The sequence below is a fragment of the Chelon labrosus genome, assembly GCF_963514085.1.
Source record: "Chelon labrosus genome assembly, chromosome: 14".
Classification (NCBI taxonomy): domain Eukaryota; kingdom Metazoa; phylum Chordata; class Actinopteri; order Mugiliformes; family Mugilidae; genus Chelon; species Chelon labrosus.
In genome coordinates, this window is record NC_140347.1 from 9,549,564 (window position 1) to 9,572,823 (window position 23,260).

General features: G+C 43.7%; 1 protein-coding gene across 1 annotated transcript; it reads left to right on the forward strand.

Annotated features, from left to right (window-relative positions):
* Positions 1–2,275: 2,275 nt before the first annotated feature.
* Positions 2,276–22,174, forward strand: meis2b (Meis homeobox 2b; the record flags this gene model as incomplete). The annotated part of the gene is made up of 12 exons (XM_084560027.1): positions 2,276–2,293; positions 2,839–3,071; positions 3,400–3,541; positions 3,736–3,786; positions 3,933–3,983; positions 4,120–4,266; positions 7,483–7,597; positions 16,962–17,101; positions 20,811–20,887; positions 21,411–21,469; positions 21,616–21,705; positions 22,116–22,174. 12 exons carry the CDS (start codon positions 2,276–2,278, stop codon positions 22,172–22,174), a joined length of 1,182 nt encoding a protein of 393 aa, XP_084416153.1.
* Between the last annotated feature and the right edge of the window lie 1,086 nt (positions 22,175–23,260).

Here is a 23,260-nt window from a genome sequence, read left to right on the forward strand (position 1 = left end):
GCCATCATCTTAAAGGGGTAAAATCACATGAACTGATCAACTGAGGATGTTGGCGATTTTACCATAGGTGGCCGGCGTCATGAAGAGATGATTTCGGCAAAAAAAAAAAAACAATTTTGACAAAAAATGACTTAGGCGATTATTTTAACAGTGTGACGATATAATACAAATTGTCTCAAGATCCTTTTTACAGAACCTGGCTTGAGGCCTCCAGAGCGAGCCCGGAGGCGACGGTGGCAAACGAAGAAACCTTGAGCAGAACCTTAAGCTCATATGGAGGGACCCATCTGCCTGAGGCCGACCGGGTAGAGACGGAAAAGAGAGAACAGCAGGAGAAACTGACTAAAGCGTACATGTAGAATCTGATGATGATACAAATACAACATGTAGCTGATGATGTTACAGGACAGTTTGAGAACATAAGAGGAATCAAAGGCAGGTTGGAGAATTGTTCATTCAGGTAGGAGAGTAACTGCAGGAGGCCGTGAAGACTGGGCAGGTTGATGAGACCATGACAACAGATGTAGTATGGAGCTCCACTGGTCGGAAAGATGCATGATGAATGGTGTGTGGCCCAGGGCATGTTTTGCGTGACGCATTTAAGTGTTAAAACCAGTCACATGACTCGTATTCCTGTAACGTGGAGCTATTGAATTCGCTCAAAATGGAAAAACCCAATGTTTTCTTGTACAGTGTTCAACGTCAGCCTGTTCTTATGCCAGTCTGTGAACAGAGAACATATGGCTCAATCTTAAATGTAATTGATGCCCTAAATGGGTGTTTTTAATTAAATGAATAATATTGGTGAAATGAACAAGTTTCGTGGCAGATAATGTGTTATTTAGAGGCTGCGTTTCGGTGCCCCATTGACTCCCACTATATGGATATACACTGATCTAAATATCGTCCGAACGACTCCAAGTGACACCAAATTTATATGGGTGAGTAAATGATATTTTATGCCAGAAATAAGGTCCAGGTTGTAAAAAAACAGTAGTTCCCCTTTAACAAATCAAGCTTACTTTTACCCACTCGGCCAGACCGTTTTTTCACACTTCTCTCGACCTCACCCACCCTCCTACCTGACCCCTTCCCCTACCATTCATCCCTCCTTCCCCTTTTCCCTTTTCCTCCTCTTTTCAGGCACCATCTGGGGTCCGCAGCTTTTCCCGGCCCGGCCCGAGACAGAACCCCCCCACCACCACCCACCCACTCAGAGTCTCCTCTCTGGCTGTGCCAAGGAGCGTGGAGTAGCCTGATAAAACAGCCTCCACATCCATCTTCTCCCTCTCATTCATCACCCTATACTGCACTTCTTGCCATTAGACCCGCGCGAACCGCCAACGCCAGGCTGTGATCCCTTTGAACTGGAGTTCAGTGGAAAGGTGTGACATAAATTAGGTGGAACTGTGTCATTGTTATTGGTTTACAGGGGAGTCACAAGCCTCTACCTGCAAAGACTAATAGTTGAATACTCAGTAAATGTAATGCTGCTGAGCGAGACCCTGACATGTGACCTCTGAACTGGACAGAGAGAGAGAGACACACTATGATAGCATCCAAAACTGATGCGTGCCAAAGGACCCAGTCCCATGAATCCACATGGTCCATTCACATGGAGTAGCTTTGTACATAGAATCAATAGGTGGAGCTGGAACACACAAATGTCACCCGCCCCGATGTTGACAGCATTAAGACCGAACTGGGGAAAAAAACATAAAATCCAGTTACTCCAGTTACGCGTGCCTCAGCGGGATCAATAAACGCTTCACGTGTGATTATTTTGAAAGTAATGACCGGAACTCGTCAGAAGTTGCAGCGTGCGCACTGTCGCTCCGCCGCTCTCCCCGGTATAAGCGACCCACCGCAGCCAATTGGAAGCGCAGTGGGCGTGTGGGCGCGCCAGAGACGTGGACGTGAGGACGCGCCGAGCCGAGAGCGGAGGACCGATCCTCGGAGCGTACGAGCGCATTCCTCTGAAAGGGGACCCCCTCACCGCTCGGGAACCGCAGGCTTCACCAGACACATTAAACTGGAGACCCTCGTTGAGGAATAACAGGAAATCCGTTTGGCGGCGAGGTAACGCGAGGACTGGTGCTGGTTCCTTGATCTTTTTTTTTTATTATTTTTTCTCAGTGCATTGATTTCGATCGTGTAACTGATTGAGTCGATGGCACAGAAGAAGACGAGGATATAATTTCTTCTTGGAATTAAAAGTTGTCGGTTTAGCTACTCATCTGCACCAAACTTCTGTTTACACGCCTGGGATTTACGCATGGAGATGGCGCAAAGGGTATGTCTAATTTGACATATTATTATTATTATTACTATTATTATTTTTCACAAGGTTAATTCTTACAATATTCTTAAAACCAAAGCGATACACATGATGTGACTAATGTGTAGCCCTTAGCCTTTTGTAATCATTTATACAGTTAATAGGAATGCACCTTGTTTCTCTATCTCTATATATAGATATATATATATATATATATAATATTTATACATATATATATATATATATATATTGGTTCTTTAAATGTTTTATATTTATTTTATTTATTTAGAGTTGTTAGTAAAGGAGACTTGCAGTGAGAAATTAATTGTATGGTCTGAATCTCAAATCTTTTTACTGTGTATGTCACAATAAACGAAAATGTAGGAAAACAAGAAACACATTCCTTTAACTTACTGTAATTAATTCTTTAGATGCTGTAATGATCTCAAAATCTTCCTCTTGTGAATTCGGCTGGAAAAAAATAAAAAAAATAAAAAAAAGTTTCTTTCCTAAACTGTCATGTCCAATGCTCTATCTTCCTCCCCTCACCGCCCCCCTAGTACGACGACCTGGCTCACTACGGAGGAGCCATGGACGGAGTCGGGGTCCCCACCTCCATGTACGGAGACCCGCACGCTCCCCGAGCCCTGCCCCAGGTGCACCACTTGAACCACGGGCCCCCTCCCCACGCGACGCAGCACTACGGTGCCCACGCTCCGCACGGCATCATGCCCGGCGGCATGGGCAGCGCCGTGAACGACGCGCTGAAGAGAGACAAAGACCTGATCTACGGGTGCGGACGACACAACAATAACGACAATAATATCGTTAATGATAACAGCAGAGCACACTGGGCTGCTGATATTGTGTTAATGTTTAATTCATTTGATTGTTAGCCTTCAGAGTTACCCTTTTATTTCTCTGAAACACATTAAGCTGCAGCCAAAGCTGACTCCAGACCATAGACTGTATAGCCTATCTCCAGACAGTGAACTGGTTTTGGAATTGCTTTGCAAACACATTTAGTGCACCTACAATCTATCTTTTGTTGAGATGCATGCACTGGTTCCTGTCCGGGCCTAACCAGGGCCACGTTGGGCCTCTTTTCTCCTGTGTTGCAGCCATCCTTTATTCCCACTGCTGGCTCTCGTGTTCGAGAAGTGCGAGCTGGCGACCTGCACGCCGAGGGAGCCCGGGGTGGCTGGAGGGGACGTTTGCTCCTCCGATTCCTTCAACGAAGACATCGCCGTGTTTGCCAAACAGGTGAGAGCAGCACACACAGGTACAGCCTGCCGCTTACACCAGAGCTAAGGGAGCCGTCCCAGCTCCAACATGCGGGCGAAGAACTGGTGTGGGCCGTGTTTAAAATCTCCATGAGTGAGTTTCTCTTTCTGAAATGAATGAAGCTAATTCAGTTTCATCTGAGGCCTTGCATTTCGTTTCGTCTCCCTCCTCAGATCCGAGCAGAGAAGCCGTTATTTTCCTCCAACACAGAACTGGATAATCTGGTGAGCTCGGAGCACAATTTACGCACAGATCTTTCTTTTTTTTTGTGGCAAAAATGTAAAAAGTAAAATTCGTATGATGCTTTTACATGTATTATTATTGTTATTCTAATTTCCAAGTTGAATTCTTTTGTATTTTTGAGTTTCAGATGATCCAAGCGATTCAGGTCCTCCGATTTCATCTTCTGGAATTAGAGAAGGTAAATACTCTCACCTTTGAACGCCCAATCACTCCCTGTAAACCTTGTCTTGTCTTTCCTCGCCTTGTGCAAAAACTGTGTTCTTTAAAAAAAAAAAAACTCTGGCTAATTTAAACGAAAGCACCGCATCCCGCAGGTTCACGAGCTCTGCGACAACTTCTGCCACCGGTACATCAGCTGCCTGAAAGGCAAAATGCCCATCGACCTGGTCATAGAGGACCGAGACGTCTGCAAGACGGACTTCGACGACCTCTCGGAGTCGTCCACCAACCTCCCAGATCACGTGAGTCGCTCTCTGACCTAAAATCACCACGGGACTTTTTGTTTTTTCCCCAAAATCCTTGAATGGCACGGTCCGTCTCCGGCTGTTCGTCCTCATTACTTCCATTCCCGTTATTTAAACATTTACTAAGGACACTTTAGTGCTCGGGGGTTGGGGATAAATTTGAGACGGTGCAGAAAATAATGCTTTTGGGGTTTGTTTGTTTTTTTTGACGCAGAAATGTATTTGCATCGGTTCCGAATTTGTTTTATTTGCGTCAGTCTGGAGACGCGACACACAGTTTCGTTTATAAGGCACCTTGTTGTTTAAAAATAACCGACATTAATGAGAAGGATGCTGTCCTTTCTGTTTTTATGGGGTGTGAGTCTTGAGGCGGCTGATCCTGAGAAAAATTCTGGGAAATCTGTGGTGAATATTAAAAAAAAAAACAAAAAAAACTATAAAAACATGGCCAGTTTCGAGTCTAATCCTCTTTTGCCTATATGCAAATGTGTCACTTTATTAGTTAAACAGGAAGACAGTCAAACATGATAATGTTAATCAGCTCAGCACTCTGTGCAGCTGCAAGTGTTTGCTGAGGGCCTTCGGATTCTTTGTGCTTCTCGCTCCGTGGGATTGTTCCAGCCAGAGTGGAGGAGTTCTTTGTCACCCTTGCCTTGTGCCTTCCTGTTTTGGGCACCTGCGTTTATTTACAGAGAAGCAAATTCACACGAGGAAGTGATACAGCAGCAAATTTTGGGGTATTTTGGGGTTTACTGTTACTGCTACAACAAATGAATGTGAACGGATTGACGTTCATAGTTGTTTTTAATCTGTCAGGAAACTACTACCATTTTATTTTTTATTTTTGGATGTGATGGAAGCTCCTCCGTTGTCTGTGAAGGTTCTCTTGTTGTCCCAGTCGTGGTATATCCAAAAAGCGTTTCAAAAACAGGCAGCTGGACTTCTTGTAAAGTTTTTTGAGAAGACGTTCCAACACTCATCCAAGTAGGATTGCGGCTAATTGGAAATTGCACCAATTTCTGGTTATTTACGCAAACAAGCAGACATAGGTACATGGATGTAAGGGTTCATTTGTCACATGCACAGTTATTCATAGTACAATGCACAGTGAAAAGTATTTTTGTACCTGCAGCCAGTAGTAAAAAAGTACTACAGTAAAAACTGTAATAATTGCACATAGCGCACAATAGTAAACAATATAAGTGTAAATGTAAAACTGAGAAAATAAAATAAAATATAGGGGGTAGCTTGTACATATACACACATTTACAATATTTTAAAGCAGCTATGTGATTAAGGTGCAGTGATGCAGTTGCATTTAAGTCCAGTTAAGGCTCAGAGTTGAGCAGACGGATGGCATGGGGATAGAAACTCTTCTTCAGCCTCTCAGTCTTTGTCCTCAGACATCGGAAACGCCGGCCTGATGGCAGCGAGGACAAGATGGAGAGAGTGTCCAGGGTGGCTGGGCTGTTCCAGGATCTCCGTGGCCTCTTAACCGGCAACGTTTCATCTAAATGTCCTGCAGGTTGGAGATGGGGGTTCTGATGGACGGACCACCACTTTTTGAGGGCCACGAAGTCCTGCCTGGTGCAATTTCTTGCTGTTAACTGAGGAGCTTCCAAAAAGGCAACTGGACTCGTAGAGTTTTTGAGAAGATGTTTCACCACTCATCCAAGTAGCAGGTTTCCTACTTAAACCTCAAACTTCCCACCAGACCTCTAGAACTGAAGAAGCTAGTCGGATGAGTGGTGAAACGTCTTCTCGCCTATTTGGAGGCTCCTCAGTTCTGCTCCTCAGAGTTTTGCAGCCTCTATTTCGTTCACATGTTTCAGTGGAACTTACTTTTCAACAGTTAGGAGCTCATGTAGATTGATTGACAGTCATTAGTACGTCCAAGAACGCTCAGCGAAAGGCAGCTGTAGAGTTTCTTGAAGACGCTCCTCCACTGTTCTTCAGTCCTAAAGGACTGGTGGGGATTTGGGGTTTAAATACACAGCTGTGGGTGCTACCCATCAGAAACTCTCATGTCTAGTGTCTGTTAACCACCAGACACTCACCTGTAATTGGAAGATTATTATTAGTAGATACTAAAGCTGACTTGTGATCAGAATTTGAAGCGTGTGGTTTGAAAATGAATGATCACCTCTGTGATTATACAAATACGCACCATGGAACAAAATATTGTCCACCTGCTGCCTCGGTGAAGCTCATCAGTAATCATGATGAGTGATCACTGTTGTATTTTGTGAAATGTGCCTCCATGTGTGGCCCCCGGCTGATTTGACAGCAAGCTCTCCTTCTGGAACAGCTGCCACACAACGTACCTCTGGATGCAAACAGCCCATTTGTAATGCACCTGCATTACAACTAAGAGCAACTGATATTTCTGCAGCAGTCCGTCATACCTAGCACTGGTTGAGTATTGTGAAACCTTCACGGTCAGCATAGAAACCCCAAATGTACCCCAAAACCCAAAGTCAGATTTGGAAATATTACTTTCTGACGGTAGCTGCAGGTCATCTGGAGCAGGAATAAACATATGACATCCACAGGGTTAACATAGTCACCGGGGTTTGGTTCAGTTTGGTTCAGTTCGGTTCACCGGCGCATTAATCTAGCTTTGTTTCTGCTCATTTGTTTTTAACAGATGGGCCGCAGGAAACAAGTCCTTCATTAGCTTGACAAACGTCAAAACACATGGCACCTCTTTGAGGAGCCGCGCGCTAAGGAGTTGTGCGTATTGTGTGGCCCTGCTAAGAAAGGAGAGTCCATCAGCGAGAGGGCTCATTCACACAGAGCCATTGTCCCCCGCGCTTCTTGTTGTCATCTGCTGAGCTCTTCATCTGATCGCCATCCGGCAAACAGCTGACGCGGGGAGGGTGCTCAAGAGGGAATTCTGCTGTTTGGTTTGGGGCTTACGTCCGTCTGAGTGGGCCGGGGGGACGGTCGGCCTGATAAATACAGCGTTTCTCCCCAACGCTGGTCACAGAAACAGCCGGGACACAGGAGGGTCAACATGCTGTAGAGCTGCTGATCAGACCTCTAAACTAGCGCTCCTACTTTTACCGCAGGCGGCTATATTTAAACCTACCTTTAAGACAGAATGGTAACGTTCTTATCTCATGTGTCTGGCTGTATTTGCACTTTTGGAAACTGGAGAATGGAGCTCTCCTGGAAACTCACATCTGCATCTTCCTCCTCATCTGTTCTCAGAACCCAGCATCCTGGAGAGACATGGACGACGCACATTCAACACCCTCCGTAGGAACCCCGGGACCGTCCAGTGGAGGGCACGTATCCCAGAGTACAGACAACGCCAGCGATCTCGGTAACTGTCCTGTCTCATATCAAAGCTTTGACTCTTCTGTGAAAGACTTAGAGAGGGTTCCTTGTTGGGAAAAGGACGGCAGGAGCTTCAGTTATGGAGACTCCTCACATTTAAATAGAATTTCAGTAATGGCTAAATGACATCTGTGGGAAAGACAAATGAGTTATATCAGGCCACAGCATAATTCTGATCAGTCTGTTAGTGTGGAAAAGGTTGAAAGGTTTCGGAGCTCCAGATAATAGCTGTTGGTGACATTCATCCGTGGGCCACATTAAACAGACCAGGCTCTCGTGTAGCTCATGAAGTGGGTCCAGAACGTCTGGAGGAGACCACTTGTGTGGTTAGTGAGCCACCAGGATCTGTGGGGTCGGGGCATAGTCCAGGGTAGGGCTGCAACAAACAAGTAATCCATCAACTATATTTCCTCCAGACCAGAACTTTAATTTAAATACAATCATGACATATTTGAACATGATTGAACAGTAATTTGGAAAAGGTGTTTTTGTTCTTTTTTTTTTTATTATTACATTTTTTCATTCATTGGCATACACAGGTTTAACAATAATACTGTATAACTTCAATATCTTGTGCTGATTGTAAATGACAATGCAGCCGTATGATCTTGTAGACCAGGCTTCCTTAATTGATTTTTTTCCCAAAGGGCTGAATACTGTGAAGCATGCAAGCAAGCCAAGGACCAAAATATCATTTATATTTCATTATTATTAGTTGTAGCAGTATACAGTAATTGTTATTTGTAGTATTAGTGATGGCCGGGGGTTCATAAAGCCTGTTCTGAGCATCAAACCGGGACAAAAACTAACTCAGACTCTTCTACAGAGGCCTGACAAACCTCTGTTTACCAAATGCTGATTGTTAAACAGTGTCCCCTTCAGCAATGTCCTAAGAGACATCTATCAGCGGCATCTCTACAACTGTTGTCTATTTGTGTCTTTTAAATTAAGCTCTGTAGCATTTGAAGTATAAAATGTGGCATATACAAATTAAATTATTAGTTGTGCTGTAGTTGTAATTAGCATTATACCACAATGAGACTTGCAAACGGTCCAGAATAAACGGGCTTTTACTCACTGATCAGTGAGAGAATGACAGCGATGGGCCGAGGCTATCCTTCTGAAGTAGTTACCATTAAAACTGGCGCATGCATAGTGAAGGGCTGCATTCAATACATGGCTACGGTCTGCTTGAATATCAAGCAAGTGGGCTTAGCATCGACGTGTTCTAGTAAAATGAAACCAAACTGATTCAGTCCAGTCAGATTTGAACTGGCGGTTCACCTGGTCGACTTTACAGACATGGGCATTCCGCGGGCCGGATGTGGCCCCATTCAAACTCACAGCTATAGACAATTTGGGATAACCAATGACTTATGTGAGAGGAAACACATGCAGACACAGGGAGAACATGCACAGAAAGGTTTGAACCCGCAATCTTCATGCTGTGACACAAACCCCTGCAAAACACCGCTTACCTCCACTTAGAGCGTAACGTTAATCGAAGTGTACGTCATTTAGTTTTATAGATCTATATGCGCAGAAACCATGCTAGGGGTTAGCATCACAATTAGCTTTATCTCTCTTATGGTGCACACCGACAGTAACAGAGCGACATGCTACAACCCCCTTTTTTTAATCGAAGCTGCTGATATGAAGTGACAAGCTGACATCCGACGCTTGTTGTTGAACTGTCCGGCAGCATTTATACCTGAGCCTTGTGTGTCAGCACAGTTCTGTAATTACGCCAGACGGTTGTTGGCAACTGGTCAGCTGTGTTGAGTGTCACTCTATACTTCATAAAATGGCGAATGGAGCAGAGCGGCTCACTTGTAGGTGAAGTTAATAAATGTGGATCGACAGTCAGTGAAGCCACTGCGCCACTGAACATAGAGAAGTACCTACGGTGTACGTAGTGACGCGTCACTATGAAATGGGCTTTAAAGGTAATTTCATGAGACCGCGTTCTTTAAATAAGTGGTGCAGATTAAAACACTGAAATATTAGCAAGCAAACAGTGCAAAAAAAATCTGCGTGGGTTCTCCCCAGGTACTCCAGCTTCCTCCCACCGTCCAAAGACATGCTGGTTAGGTTCATTAGTGATTCTAAATTGGCCGTAGGTGAGTGTGAATGGTTGTCTGTCTCTCTGTGTTAGCCCTGAGATAGACTGGAGACCTGTCCAGGGTGTAGCGATGACAGCTGGGATAGGCTCTAGCAGACCCCGCGACCCTTCACAGGACGAGCGGTTACAGAAAACAAAGAAGAAGAAGATTTGAAACGCGTCGCCTGAAACGTTGGCGACCAAAAGCACAGAAGGACACTTGGCGTCATTGCTGTAACTTGAAAGTGTCTGCGTATTCATATTTGTTCTCTAAACACTGTCAAAATGTTATCTGGCAGGAGCTAGTTCACTTTCTCAGCTTGTAGCCTGCAGACTACAAGTCAAGGAGCTAACTGATTGAGCTTGAGCAAGCATGCTATTTGTTTAAATCTGGGTTGACGAAACTTTTTTTAGCCGAGCAAAAATACACGAAGGGCTGGGCCACTCATTTGAGGTACATCTGCAAATAAATGTAGGTAGGATTGTGCTCTATAGATATAGATTATGCTTAAAGAAACATCCAGTTGGACTTATTAAGACCTGAATAGTGTTAGGGTTAGGGTTAGGGTTATGCTGCACTTCAGACTGAAGGATGGTTGGCAGGGCACTGGTTATTGAGGCATCGTCCCGTGTATTGTTAGCATGGAAACTGTGGTGGAGCTTGCAGACTGGCTGCCATTTGTTGAACCCTCTGCTCTCTTTCGGCACCAGCGTAGGTCCGACGTCTGGTTTCCTGTAGTATACTCTTTTGTGACAGAAACAGCTTCATTGCATATCAAACAGACACAGTTTCCCCCGTTTTCTGCGACAAAACCATCGTATTTTTCTGCACTCACTTGCTATCTTGCATTTCCTTGGCCATTTTCGGTCACCTGTGGCAAAAGTCTTCTTTGATTAGTCTTGTTTTGTGGAGACATTTGCGCCACCTACTAAAAACCTTAACCCTAACCCTAAAAACCTCATCCTGGAATCACCCCTGACATCAGGGTCTTTGTTCAACAAATTTCCTCACTTTTGACGTTTGGTTAAAGCTTTTTGAATAAACAGATGTGGCAAATTCCATGAGGTGTCACTGCATTTACGCTGGGAGCTACAGTCCCAGTCCAGGTGACATCAGATTACAGTTGTAGGAAGTGACCAGAAGAGAAGTGTGACTGTCAGTGTAAAAGCTTACCTTTTACATCAATCAGTTTCACTTTCATTCTCCTGCCTGGCACTACCGTCCAGCCTTGGGTCTTCTTGTGTCATCCTGGCGTTCCCGTCCTTAATGTGATTTATGCTAATAGGAAGCTTCAAGGGTTTTATGGCTTTTTATTGTTTTAGCTTTCGACTCCTTTGCCTGCAGCGAAAACAGAATGGAGTTTGAAGCAACTTTTCACGCTGCAAACCATCAGGCAGCAACGAGCAGAGCATTAAAGAGAACACCAGAATTATCTTTTATAAAGACAAAACAACAGGATTAAGGGGGAATTACAGTTTTTTACAATCTGGACCTTCTTTCTGGCATAAAATACGATCGTTTACTCACCCATATAATGACACATATTGGTGTCATTTGGAGTCTTCCGGACTCAACGGGGAATAGCACTAGCGTATCACAACAAAATATTGGTGAAATGAACGAGTTTCGCGGCAGATAATGTGTTATTTAGAGGCTGTGTTTCGGTGCCCCACTCACTCCCACTATATGGATATACGCGGATCTAAATATCATCCGAACGACTCCAAATGACACCAAAGTTATTTGGGTGAGTAAATGCTCGTATTTTATGCCAGAAATAAGGTCCAGGTTGTAAAAAACGGTAGTTACCCTTTAAGAGACAATCAGACAGAGTCGGCAAAAGTCTTTGCCCGTTTGACCTGGGAGTAAATGCGTAGAGGATGGGGGTTCAGAAGAACCCCTGTAGAGATGTAAGGGCAGGACACTTTATGTATGAGGAGCAAAGGTTCAGAAGAGGGCAGAACTGTCAAGGCTGTGGATGCTGGGTACCTGTTGGCTGACTCCAGGCCCCTCATGCCACGAAAATGATATTGATCCTCACGCACTGAAAACGTGATTAGGTTGTTAAGAAGGTTGAAATGTACTGGCAGTACTGGAGTCTCTAAACCACAAACAAGAAGCGACTGTGCTGTCCTGTAGGGGGATGTTACTAGCAAGCCTTCCGTGGTCTGACGAAACTCGTTAAGATCCACCGTCACTTGGGAGCACTTAATTGGCGGCAATGCAGCTTCCAGCCTTGGCTAACCGCAGAGTATCCATCCAGTATGTAAATGGCGCTCCAGCTCATGCACACAGATTCCCCCAGGTTTTGGTTGTTGCCTTGTAACCGGTGTAATATTCATGGACGGCTGATGGCAGAGCTGTGACAGCTCCACCACCGGAGCAACCACCGTTGACCACAACTGAAACGGCTGAGATCTCCCATGAATGTTTGGAAAGGGCCAAGGCAGGGTGAGGGCTATGCTTGACATGCCCATCACAAAGACCCAAACAAAACAGAAGGCAGTTCAAGCTGGGCAGAAAGACTTTGAGTCAGGAGGAAGGAATGAGGTGCAATTGAGATGCCCAAGTGTCAATGACTTGACAGCTTCACTGAAGCGTCAGGCTTAATTCCACTTTTAATGGGACAGTTCAATGTGTTCATAAAAGTATTATTGTTATTATTGTGGTTAGTTGACTGGTTTTTATGTGAAGCATAGGGAACACAGTCTTGATATTGCTTCGTCTCAGCTAGCAATCATTCAAGAGTATGCAAATATTTAAAACAAACAAGATGTAGCTTATGTATGCCAGTTAAGATGTTCATAACTGGACTATTGGAAGCATTTCACTGATTCCATGCAGTTTTGCAGCATGTCAATCACTTGGAAATATGTTTGAAGCACAAACTGCAGTATAAGTGGTAAAATTTACACATAAAGCATTCCTGTCATTCTGGTCGAGTACGATCTCAATGTCATCCTTCCAAAAATGCAGTTCCAGAAGTGCTTTGTCTATTTTAGGTATTTTTTGGTGCTTGGGGGTTATTGATGGTGAACCATCTGTATTTGCGCTAATTAAGTCGTCTTTTTATAGTGGACTTGGATATCAATATCCCTCCTGGAGTGTCTTCTTGTCTAGGTGTTGTAAGGGTTTTTATCTTTACACGATCATTCGCCCACGTTGTCTTCTGTGGATATCCACATTCTCTTCAAGGTTTCTCTTGATCGTGCCGCCACAAATTTTCTAGCTTTCTCGTAAAGATGACCTGTTTCAGTGGCAATTAGAGGGCCTTTGGACGCATTTTGTGAGCTCGCATCATGGACTAAATAAAGATATTCTGACTATGGTTTGAACCACAGACTGTTAATAAAGATGGTCGATGGAACAGCTCCTCTAAAGTGAAGCCAAAGCAAGTAGAGCTCCCCCTGGTGACTGGCTGCAGTATAGGTCATAAGCTCCACCCCCTCCAAGTTAGTGGATTGGGCCAAACTAAAACAATTAAAGTACACCTCAATTTATTTATTTTTTTCAAGGATGGTTTCTGTCATTTTAGGTAGTTAATATAATACTGATGCATGTTCGTGTTTTTTGGATAAGTTTCATTTTAGTTATTTGACGCTATAGAAACAGGATGTGACATCATGATGACTACCAGATGCCATGCCAACCGACTGAGGGAGTTGTAAAAAGAAATTTTTTTAAAAAAGTGTATAATCCAACATTACCTTGTAACTGGTGGAGGTAGAGCATAGCGTCGTATTAATTAAATGAAAATGCGAGAAACTAGCGTCAGTCGGGCCAATGCCAGGGAGTGGTGACGCATTGTCCATATTTATATACAGTCTATGGTTCACATCAGCAGTTTCCAAATGTAAATGCCACAATCAGCTCCAAACCTTTGCCATGCCTAATTGATGAAGAAATAATTGAGGAATAGACCACACCTGCCCATGCTGTGATTTGTCCAATGTGGTTCCTTTAAAAAAAAAAAAAGAGCTGTGAAACAGCAGCTGTAATTTCTGCACTTTTCATCCAATTTAAGTGTAAATACTACCTCAAATTAAAATCCACATATATGTATGTTTGCGTTGTTTGGGTGTTGGAGAGCATCCTCTAGCATGAAAGGGGAGATGCAGCCCCCCCCCCCATACAACAGTTTCCAGTGGAGGATTCCCCATGTGTTTGGAAATCCGCCCGTCTCTTCCAATTAGATGTGTGTCTAATGTCTAATAAGAGGGAGAAGTCATGGGGTGTCACCGATGATGGTTCGAGGACCCTTGCTGATCTCATTAGACAGGATTCCCTGACCTGATGCAACCTCGGGTGGTTTAGTTATCTATTCCACGCTGTCTTAATGTAGGCGACACTGCACCCAGGAACAACAAGGAGAAGTTAAGAGATAAAATAATACTAATGTCTCAAGAACATGCGATGTGTAAAGACAGATATAGCGACGGCTGCTTCTTTGTTTACACTAAAATTTGCGAACCCATGACAAAAAGCTTGCACTCAGTCAACGGTTAAAGCAGTCACTTAAGATAAAGACATTTAAATGAAGAAAAGGTCTCAATCTAGCTGTTAATGAGTCCTCTAAGGTTTGTTGTCATTTATTTAAGAAACTTGAACAATTGTGCATCCAATCCAACTTTATTTATAATTAAGGGCAGAAAAAATATCAAAGTGTAAAAAGCGTAGGTTATAAAAAAAATGAAAAATAAAATAGATACAAAATAAATAATAAAATAAAATAGATACAAAATAAATAATAAAATAAAATAGACAAAAAATAAAAAATAAAATAAAATAGAAAAAAAATAAAAAATAAAATAAAATAGACTAAAAAATAAAATAAAATAGACAAAAAATAAATAATAAAATAAAATAGATAAAAATAAAAAATAAAATAAAATAGACAAAGAATTATTAATAACATAAAATAGAATTAAAAAAAATACAAGTACTGGCATATATGCGAAAATAAATAAATAAAAGACATCAATTAAAAAAAACATCAGTGAAAACACAAAAAACCCAGCTTTCATAAACAAAATAAAATAAAATAAAATAAAATTGACATCGTACCGGTTCTTGTCCTAAGGGTGCCAGGGACAAGAGATGGGTTTTAAGAAGCTGTTGTCTAGATTCTGGACTATTCTTCAGATCATCAAACTTAACCCATCCCTAACATTTAAGAGTAAGATATAATGATGTTAAAAATATAAAGTGTACACCACAGTAATATCCCCATAACCACGCACACAGTACGCACACATGAAAAAGGTAATTTACAAAGCAAATTAAGAAGAAGAAGAAGAAGCAAATATTGTATCTGCCTGAACAGCAGAGCGTGTCTCCTCTCCAGTTTTAACACAGGCTCATGAAAAATAAACTTTGGTAAAGAAAGGAAAAAGCTAGGACTCTAGAAAGAGGCGTTTAACGGAGGTATACGTCCAGTAGAGAGAAGAAGAAGAAGAAGAAGAAGAAGAAGTGGGTGGAAAGGACATAAAGAACTCATATCTTAGGGTGCTGGGTTTTTTTTGTGTCTATGTTGGTTTTAGCCCCGGGGCAATACTCCAGTCATCCCCGCGGTAATGCCCTCACCCCACCCCCTCCAGTGTCATGCAAGCAAACACTGGCAGGCAGGGGTGGATCAGAGAGAGAGAGAGTTGAGGGGGAGGGGGGTGTGGGGTGGTGTTAGAGAGACAAGAGTGGAGGGGGCGAAGGGGAGGCGTAAGAGACTGGCACGAGTGCATGACTTTGAGGCCGTACATATACGCTGGTTAGCTCGGCCGCCTTGCCGGGGAACAGTCAGAAGCGATTAGTGTAGCAGACGTTCTGCCCCGCGGCCTCTCCGGAGAGAAGAGGGGAGGACGAGGGGAGGGGAGGAGAGGAGAGTTTGTGCTTAACATGTCCTCTCCTTTCCATCTTTCTTTCTTTCTTTAAGGAGTTAATAAAACTTTATGCTGGTTAGCTAGGACGTCGCAAGGTTAGCTTAAAGACGGAGCCTTGAGTTTGATATTACAGCTCACGCTGACTGACTGTCACGGAGAGTCTTACGGTGTCAGAGAGCGTGGAATAAAAATATTTTAACGATGTTTAAATATAGATGTGCAACCCTTTGCACAAAAAATAAAAAAATCAAACTAATAGAGGACAGAGTTGAGGGTGAACCCTATATTTTTCTTGCAACTAAGGGCTGGACAACAAGCCTTAAAGGCCCCCGACACTTTTTTTAAATTATTTTTTATAAATGTCAGCATTCATTAGCTGAAATATTTATGCATGAATCTGCCTCATATAGGTGGGTTTGATTGATGCTTCCCTAAAAACAAAAAGACATGCCAGGCCAAATCTTAAGAAAAGTGGGGTTCCTGTCCCGCCTTGGGGGGAGGAGTCTCTCAGATGCATTATTCACACGCCCTCCGGGCAGGCTTTCAAGGCTTCTCTGCCCCGAGGGCGAGAAAAAAGAAGAAAAAAAACACCGCCGTTAAAAGTGAATCATCCCGGCTAATACACAATTAATGCCGGAGAGGAGAATACGAAAGAGTGGCGCCCCTTTCATTGGGAGATGGGGCGAGTTAGTCGGCAGGGGTGGAAATGTCAATTTAAAGGAAGCCTCCTGCCTCGATCCTGGTTGTCTTCCTGCCGAAACCAGACGGGATACTACTGTAGTAATGGAAGGATCTGTTGCCCTGCATGAAGCTGCGCTGCAGACCGTCCAACTCTGGTTGTGTAAGGGTGATGGCTTCACGCCCCGACAATGCACCAACCCACCCACACGTGCCCCTTATTCTGCCTCAGTACCCCAAATGAAGGCTGAATGCTCTGACAGGCTTTGAAGTCATTGGGTTCATACTTCATTCAAAGTCTAGATTTAGTTTTGTTGTTTTTTAGTAAAGGGGAATCGTTGCTGTTGTTTCAAATGGAGGTCACATACGAAGAAGAAAGAGCGTGCAGCACGCTGACTCTGCTGACCGTGGTTTGAATGTTCATTATTTCACGTCAGGGCGCGCGGCTCCCCGCAGTCATTACCTCATGTCAAAGGCACGTCTCCGATTGAATTAATAGCTCTCGGGTTTTTTTTTTTTATCGAGCTCCCACACTACGAGCTCCTCTTCATTATCCAGCAGCTGAGAAGTCAAGCAGAGGTGAGAAGGACGGAAGAAATCTTGTGGTGCCATGCCATGGAGGAAGGCAAGGGTGAGTTAGGATGCTTTAATGATTTCCCTCCCCCCGTAACGTGACTCCTGTTTTCGCTGATCGCAGGAGACGCCCTCGACAACAGCCTGGCGTCGCCGGGCACGGGAGACGAAGACGACCAGGACAAGAAACGGCAAAAGAAGCGAGGCATCTTCCCCAAAGTGGCCACAAATATAATGAGAGCGTGGCTGTTCCAGCACCTTACGGTAGGAGAATCCTCCCCAGATCCTCTCAAGCTGTTGCGATTTTCTACACTTCCAACATTTTCTTCTACGCACCCACACTTACTTCACATAATGCTGGCAATTACTGCTGTATCCAACCCCGGCTCCTCCGTCGGGCAACGGTTGTTTGACATGATGCCTCTTCATCCGGCTTCAGGGCGTGGGCAAGCCCCCACATTACCTTTTCAACCAAAGGTTCAAAAGATACCACCGCCACAGATTCCTGGGTTTTTCTACCTCTGTTTAGTTTGTTAAAAGACCCACACAGGTCATGTACTCAAAGTAATCCCTCCTTTCGCAAAGCTTCCATTTAGGTTTCCCAGATAAAAAGGGAGACTAATTGAATTATCCCCTGTCTGTTCCCCATCTCCTTTCAAGTCTAATTTCTTAAGCGCAAGTGTTTGCCGTGGCAGGATGTGCCTGTGAAAAGTGTGCAAGTGGACTTTGGCCTCTGAAAGGCCAATTGCAACACCCAAGCGATCAAGCTTTCATCAGCTGTTGAACGTGTTAAAAGAGCGGGGTAATGTTTTGTCGGACATTGAAGTGTGAGGCCAGTGGTTGGAAGGCTGTGAAGGGAGGGAGGAGGGGGGTGGTGTTTCTGTACCCTCCTGCTTTTGTCGCCAATTCTGAAGACCTTTAAAAGAGTTCCTTCTGATGAAGCTGCAGGAGAAAAAAAAAAAAAAGCTGTGAAAGGTTTAGATTCATTATATTATTCATTATTGGCCTCGTCGTAGCTGTTGGTTTCCATGCCACCCTCATTCTCCGACGCCAAATTTTGAGCAAACCCAAAATTTGGCAACTCCCCCACTGCGTTCCAGCCACTGCACGGCAATGGCCTGTTTAAGCGAACGCGCCGCTAAGTAGCATAACTTTAAAATGATGCTCTTCATTAAAAATGAATGATTTTCATCTGATTGCCCCGTGTGATCCAGATGCTGCTTTTTGTGCCCGAGGCTAGACACATTCAGCGCATCCAAGATTTATACACAGCCGTAGAGGCAGTTAGTAGTTGTAATTTTCTCTCATAAAATCAATAAACAATCGGAAAAGTCTAATGTTAGCTCGCTATCTGAGACTGACGGATGGACAGCAAGTCTAACTATTGGATAATTACTGCATGCGTGATTATCTATCAGCTGGCAACAAGTTATTTAACAACCATGTTGAAAAGCAGAGAAAACATCTAAGGAGATTGAAGAAACTACTAAAACTGGGTTAAGAACTGTCCAACGCATTATTAAAAACTGGAAGGCTAGTGGAGAACCATGGCATCAGGGTAAGAAGAGAGGCAGATGAAGTGATGCACCCATCATGCCTAGTGTCTACTGTACAAGCCTGTGGGGGCAGTGCTGTGATCTGGGGTTGCTGCAGTTGCTCAGGTCTAGGTTCAGCAACATTATGTTGAACAAAGAATGAGGTCAGCTGACTACCTGAATATACTGAATGACCAGGTTATTCCATCAATGGATTTTTTCTTCCCTGATGTTCACGGGCATATTCCAAGATGACAATGCCAGGATTCATGGGGCTCAGATTGTGAAAGAGTGGTTCAGGGACCATGAGACATCATTTTCACACATGGATTGGCCACCACAGAGTCCAGACCTTAACCCCATTGAGAATCTTTGGAATGTGCTGGAGAAGGCTTTGTGCAGTGGTCAGACTCTCCCATCGTCAATACAAGATCTTGGTGAAAAATGAACGCAACACTGGATGGAAATAAATATTAGAGTGTGTGACCTTTTTTTTTTTTGGTCAGGCAGTGTACTTGCCAATTAATGGTGTTAAATGAGCTGAAGAGCACATTAGGACTTGTTCACAGGAACTGAGACTTGGGAGCTCAGCGTGACGACATGAAACTCGCTAGTGGCTTACAAAACAGCGACTGCGTCCCATCTCTTTAAATTTCAGCAACAGCCATATCGTTATCAATGTTTCCAAGTGTTTGTTGCACACGCACTGACTTTTACAGTGCAAACAGGAAGTGCTAGAAGCAGAGCATTTAGTCATGGTGAGGTGGGGCCCACAAATAGAAAGATAAATACTATACTAGACAGGTATACTAGTAATGACACAGGCTGTTTTCCTTGTAAAGAGCAGTGATCTTCTATCCTTTAAGACTAAATATTGTATAATTTACCCTGGGGGTCTTCTCACCCACAAAATCTTTGACAGTTGGAAAGTCAGTCTGAAGTCACACCGGCATTTGATTATACTCTATCATCAATCATCATCTATCATGAAAAAAATATATATATTGAAAAGGTAGAGTAGCTTTGCAGACTGGAAATACACATTTTACAGTTCTGTGAATTTTATATTGCGGTCTTTGCAGTTCCTTTTTTTTTTCTGGCAGATTCATGAGTCCTTGGTTCAATCCCACTGCTCTAAGTGCATCTGTGTGTATCTGAATGTACATCCTTGCGTTTGACTCCGTGCACGTATGATTGTCTGCATATGTAAATACTAGGGGTGGGACTCGATAAAAAAAAAAAAAAAAGATCTAATTTATTAAAGGCTTTGTAATTAATTAATCTCCATTAATCTCGATTAATCGCATTTTAACCGCATAACGATATTTGTCCCAAAAAGCAACATTTTTTAATTGAAATGTGTTTTAGCGGACGACTGAATAAAATAGCTTTTCAAGTGTCATAAAGATGTTGAATTTTGCTTGAAATAGTCTTTCTGCACGGCAGTTGAAAAGTCGGATCACAGGTCGCTATCTGTAGCACATTTTCTAACCCCTTAGTGGTCCACAGTCCAGAGGAATCCATTTTGAGAGAATTTGTTTTTCCGATGTCGACTTACTAATTTTGGTCCTGAAGCCAGTCGTTTGATCGAGTTTGGGCTGCCGACATGTCTTGTTCGTACTCAGACCGGGACTGCTAGCGCTAACAGCTCTGGCGGTCTCAGTGCTCACTACAACATGCTTTGCATTTAGATGGCACTGTAGGGTTGAAATGCTTTGGTGGTATGCAAACTCTTTTTTGCACAATTTGCACAAAACCACGCTTTTATCAAAGCTCCCATCGGGTAGTTTTTTTTTTATTTAATTTGCCTTCCGTCAGTCCTAGCATCGTGCTTTCATCCAATTCATCATTGTAATTAGTGTACCTGGAAATCGTGCTCTGACAAACGTTCCATGTTGTTTGGAATGCAAACTGCGATTAAATGCGCGTAAATTAACGCGTTAAAGTCCCACCCCTAGTAAATACAGTAATATTCTGTATGTACATGTGGCATGTGCGCCCACATGAGTACTCGGCCTCGAAGGCAGTTTAAGCTCATCCTTCACTGACAGCCACGTGAGTGTCTGCTGCTGTTTGGGAACTCGCCTGTGACCCTTTCCTCAATGCACGGGTCAACTCTGTCTACCATCTGCCACCCTCTTCCCACTCTCTTTCTCTCACACATAGACTCACAGAGGGACTGAGGACAGGGGGACAGGGGGACAGGGGGATGGAGAAAACCAGGAAAGGTTTTTGGGGGGGTGATGGAGCTTGGCCATACCATTGTGCCGCTTAAAATTCCTACCGATTGTTTGTAAGGAATTGTTAACAATTTGAAATACTGCCAGATAGTTTTTCAAGAGCTTTCTTGCGCACGCACATACAGTATGAAGTCAAAGCCTTGCCATTTTATCTCGGTTTATTTAAATTAATTTCCATATTTTTTTTGTCTCTCACAGCACCCATATCCGTCAGAGGAACAGAAAAAGCAGCTAGCACAGGACACAGGCCTCACCATACTCCAAGTGAACAACTGGTAAGTCACTCCAAAACAAACCCTGATAATCTGCAGCGTCACCTGATAACGCTGCTCTGTGTAGTGTATTTTATTGGTCTAAATGACTGGCTAGTGGTTTGGGTTTTCATGTGGAGCGTCTGTGGGTGGTACACACGGATCTATTAATGACAACTGCAGATCCCCACCTACAATTAGAGGAACTGCTCTGATTAATGTCGGCGGTGTCCTGTTAAGAGAGGGGGTCCCCTCTGCACCCAGACATCATTTACAGGGTGATACGCTTTCAAATATGCCGGACCCACCCTGAAATTGATATACCGAATGGAACACACATGGTAAACCTCTACTTGTGCTGCTAGTGACTCTAGGTTTGCTTACTTTCTAACTTGTTGCCAAAGCATTTGACCGTTTGTGTGATCTAACGTGATATTTTTTTGTCAGAGTCAGTTTTATTAAATATTACAAGAAAAGATGAGGTTTGATATACACCGACTGTCTGCGTAAGCTTTTAAGAATTTAAGATATTTGTCTTTTGTTCCAGGTTTATCAATGCAAGGAGGAGAATAGTCCAGCCTATGATTGACCAGTCCAACAGAGCAGGTAAAGATGCAGTTTAATCAGTGAATCCACATCCAGATTCTGGTTTATTATTGGTATGACTTGATAACTCCACAGCAGTTCTGTGTGCAGCTTTTCTGGTTTTGAAAGCGATAGAAGTTCCTCACGGTTCTCTTCTCCTTTCACAGTAAGTCAGAGTACAGCCTACAGTCCGGACGGCCAGCCGTTAGGAGGCTTCGTTCTCGACGGGCAGCAACACATGGGTCTCCGACCTGGAGGTGAGGAAGCCTTTTACCAAGACGCCAGGGTCAACGTCTGTAGTGTCTTTGCTTGCACTCAGCTCATTTTCAAAGTATTCCAAGAAGGTCCGACGTGCTTCTCGAAGCTCTCTGCAATAGCACGCCGCGTAGGTTATACTGAACGTGCGCCTGTTTTTTTGGTAGCACAGTTATGAATGAATATAGGCCTTGCTGCTTACTGAACACAGCACAGCAAGACCTTTTGAAATCAAATGAACCTGTTCCTTTTCCTAAGTTATGAACGTCCAATTGCACAAATGAATCATTGCATTGGTTACTAAGCAGGAACACAAGCTAGCAGGCTCCATTTTTTTGCTAACTCCAAATTTGGCTGCATATAAATTCTGCAGTGTTCCCAGCTAACATGCTCTATTTGCTTCTTGTTCCAGGGCCAATGGGCGGCATGGGTATGAACATGGGCATGGACGGGCAGTGGCACTACATGTAAAACCACTCCACTAAGGCGAGCCTGAACAGCAGGACCAAGTAAGAAGCGCTGTCTTTGTCACTGTTGAGTTACGTCAAAGGAGCATCTTTGCTTTGGTTGGCGACCTAACGTGAACCGAGACGTGCGGTGAAGTCAGACATAAACCTTTTCACGACATCGGATTACGTTTCTGGTTTGATGTTTGTTTTATCGAGAACATACGCACCCGATAGCCGACGTCCCCCCTTTTATGCCGCCAAAAATCTTTCTTTTCAAACGTCACTTCGTCTTCTCAAGACTTCCTCTTCCATTTCTCTCCCCCCGCGCCTCCCCTGCAATCTGCAATCACCTCCTACCCCTCCAGCCTCCAGCAGCAGCACCGCCGCCGCCGCTGACAGATCTCAAATCAAGACATATTGCTCGCCGGGGGCGCCCGAGTGTGTAGAATTTTATTTAACACCCACTCTCCACTGCTCAATGAGCCACGCTGTAATGACACTTACCTTGATTAATAGAGCTCTTTATATGTAAATAGGAGCTGCTGCATTTGCTTCATTTTTTCCAGCAGAGCCCCCCTCTCTTCTCTTGGTGGATAATTACCCCAGCTTGGTTCCGGGGGAGAACTATAACATCTAAAAATCCCTCCGCGTCTGCATAAAGACATCAAGCTCTCAACCTGAATAATATAAACTTTCGGAGGCCGTTCAATCTAATTATTTCTCACTGAATGATCATTGACTAGTTACTGAAACTTCTCAGTAAATCTCCGTGTTTTTTTTGGACTCTTCTTCTCCTCCACCACCCCTCCCCTAATTTGATCTGTGCTGAAAGCGTATGCTAAACATGTCAGCAAATCTCATTAGGATTGCAGGAATTAAGAGAGCCACGCTCAGAGTAATAGGAGGGTTTTTTCTTTCCATTCCATGCACAATAAAGCACGAGTCATAACATTTAGCCATTACAGAATATATTACCTAACGTGCGTTTTTTTTATTCTGTTCTCCCGTCTGCTGCACAATCCATCCGGCTCCACCATGTGCACATCTCGACTCTACGCCCGGGATGATATTTTTGTGAAAACAAATGAATAACTAATGCGTATTATGG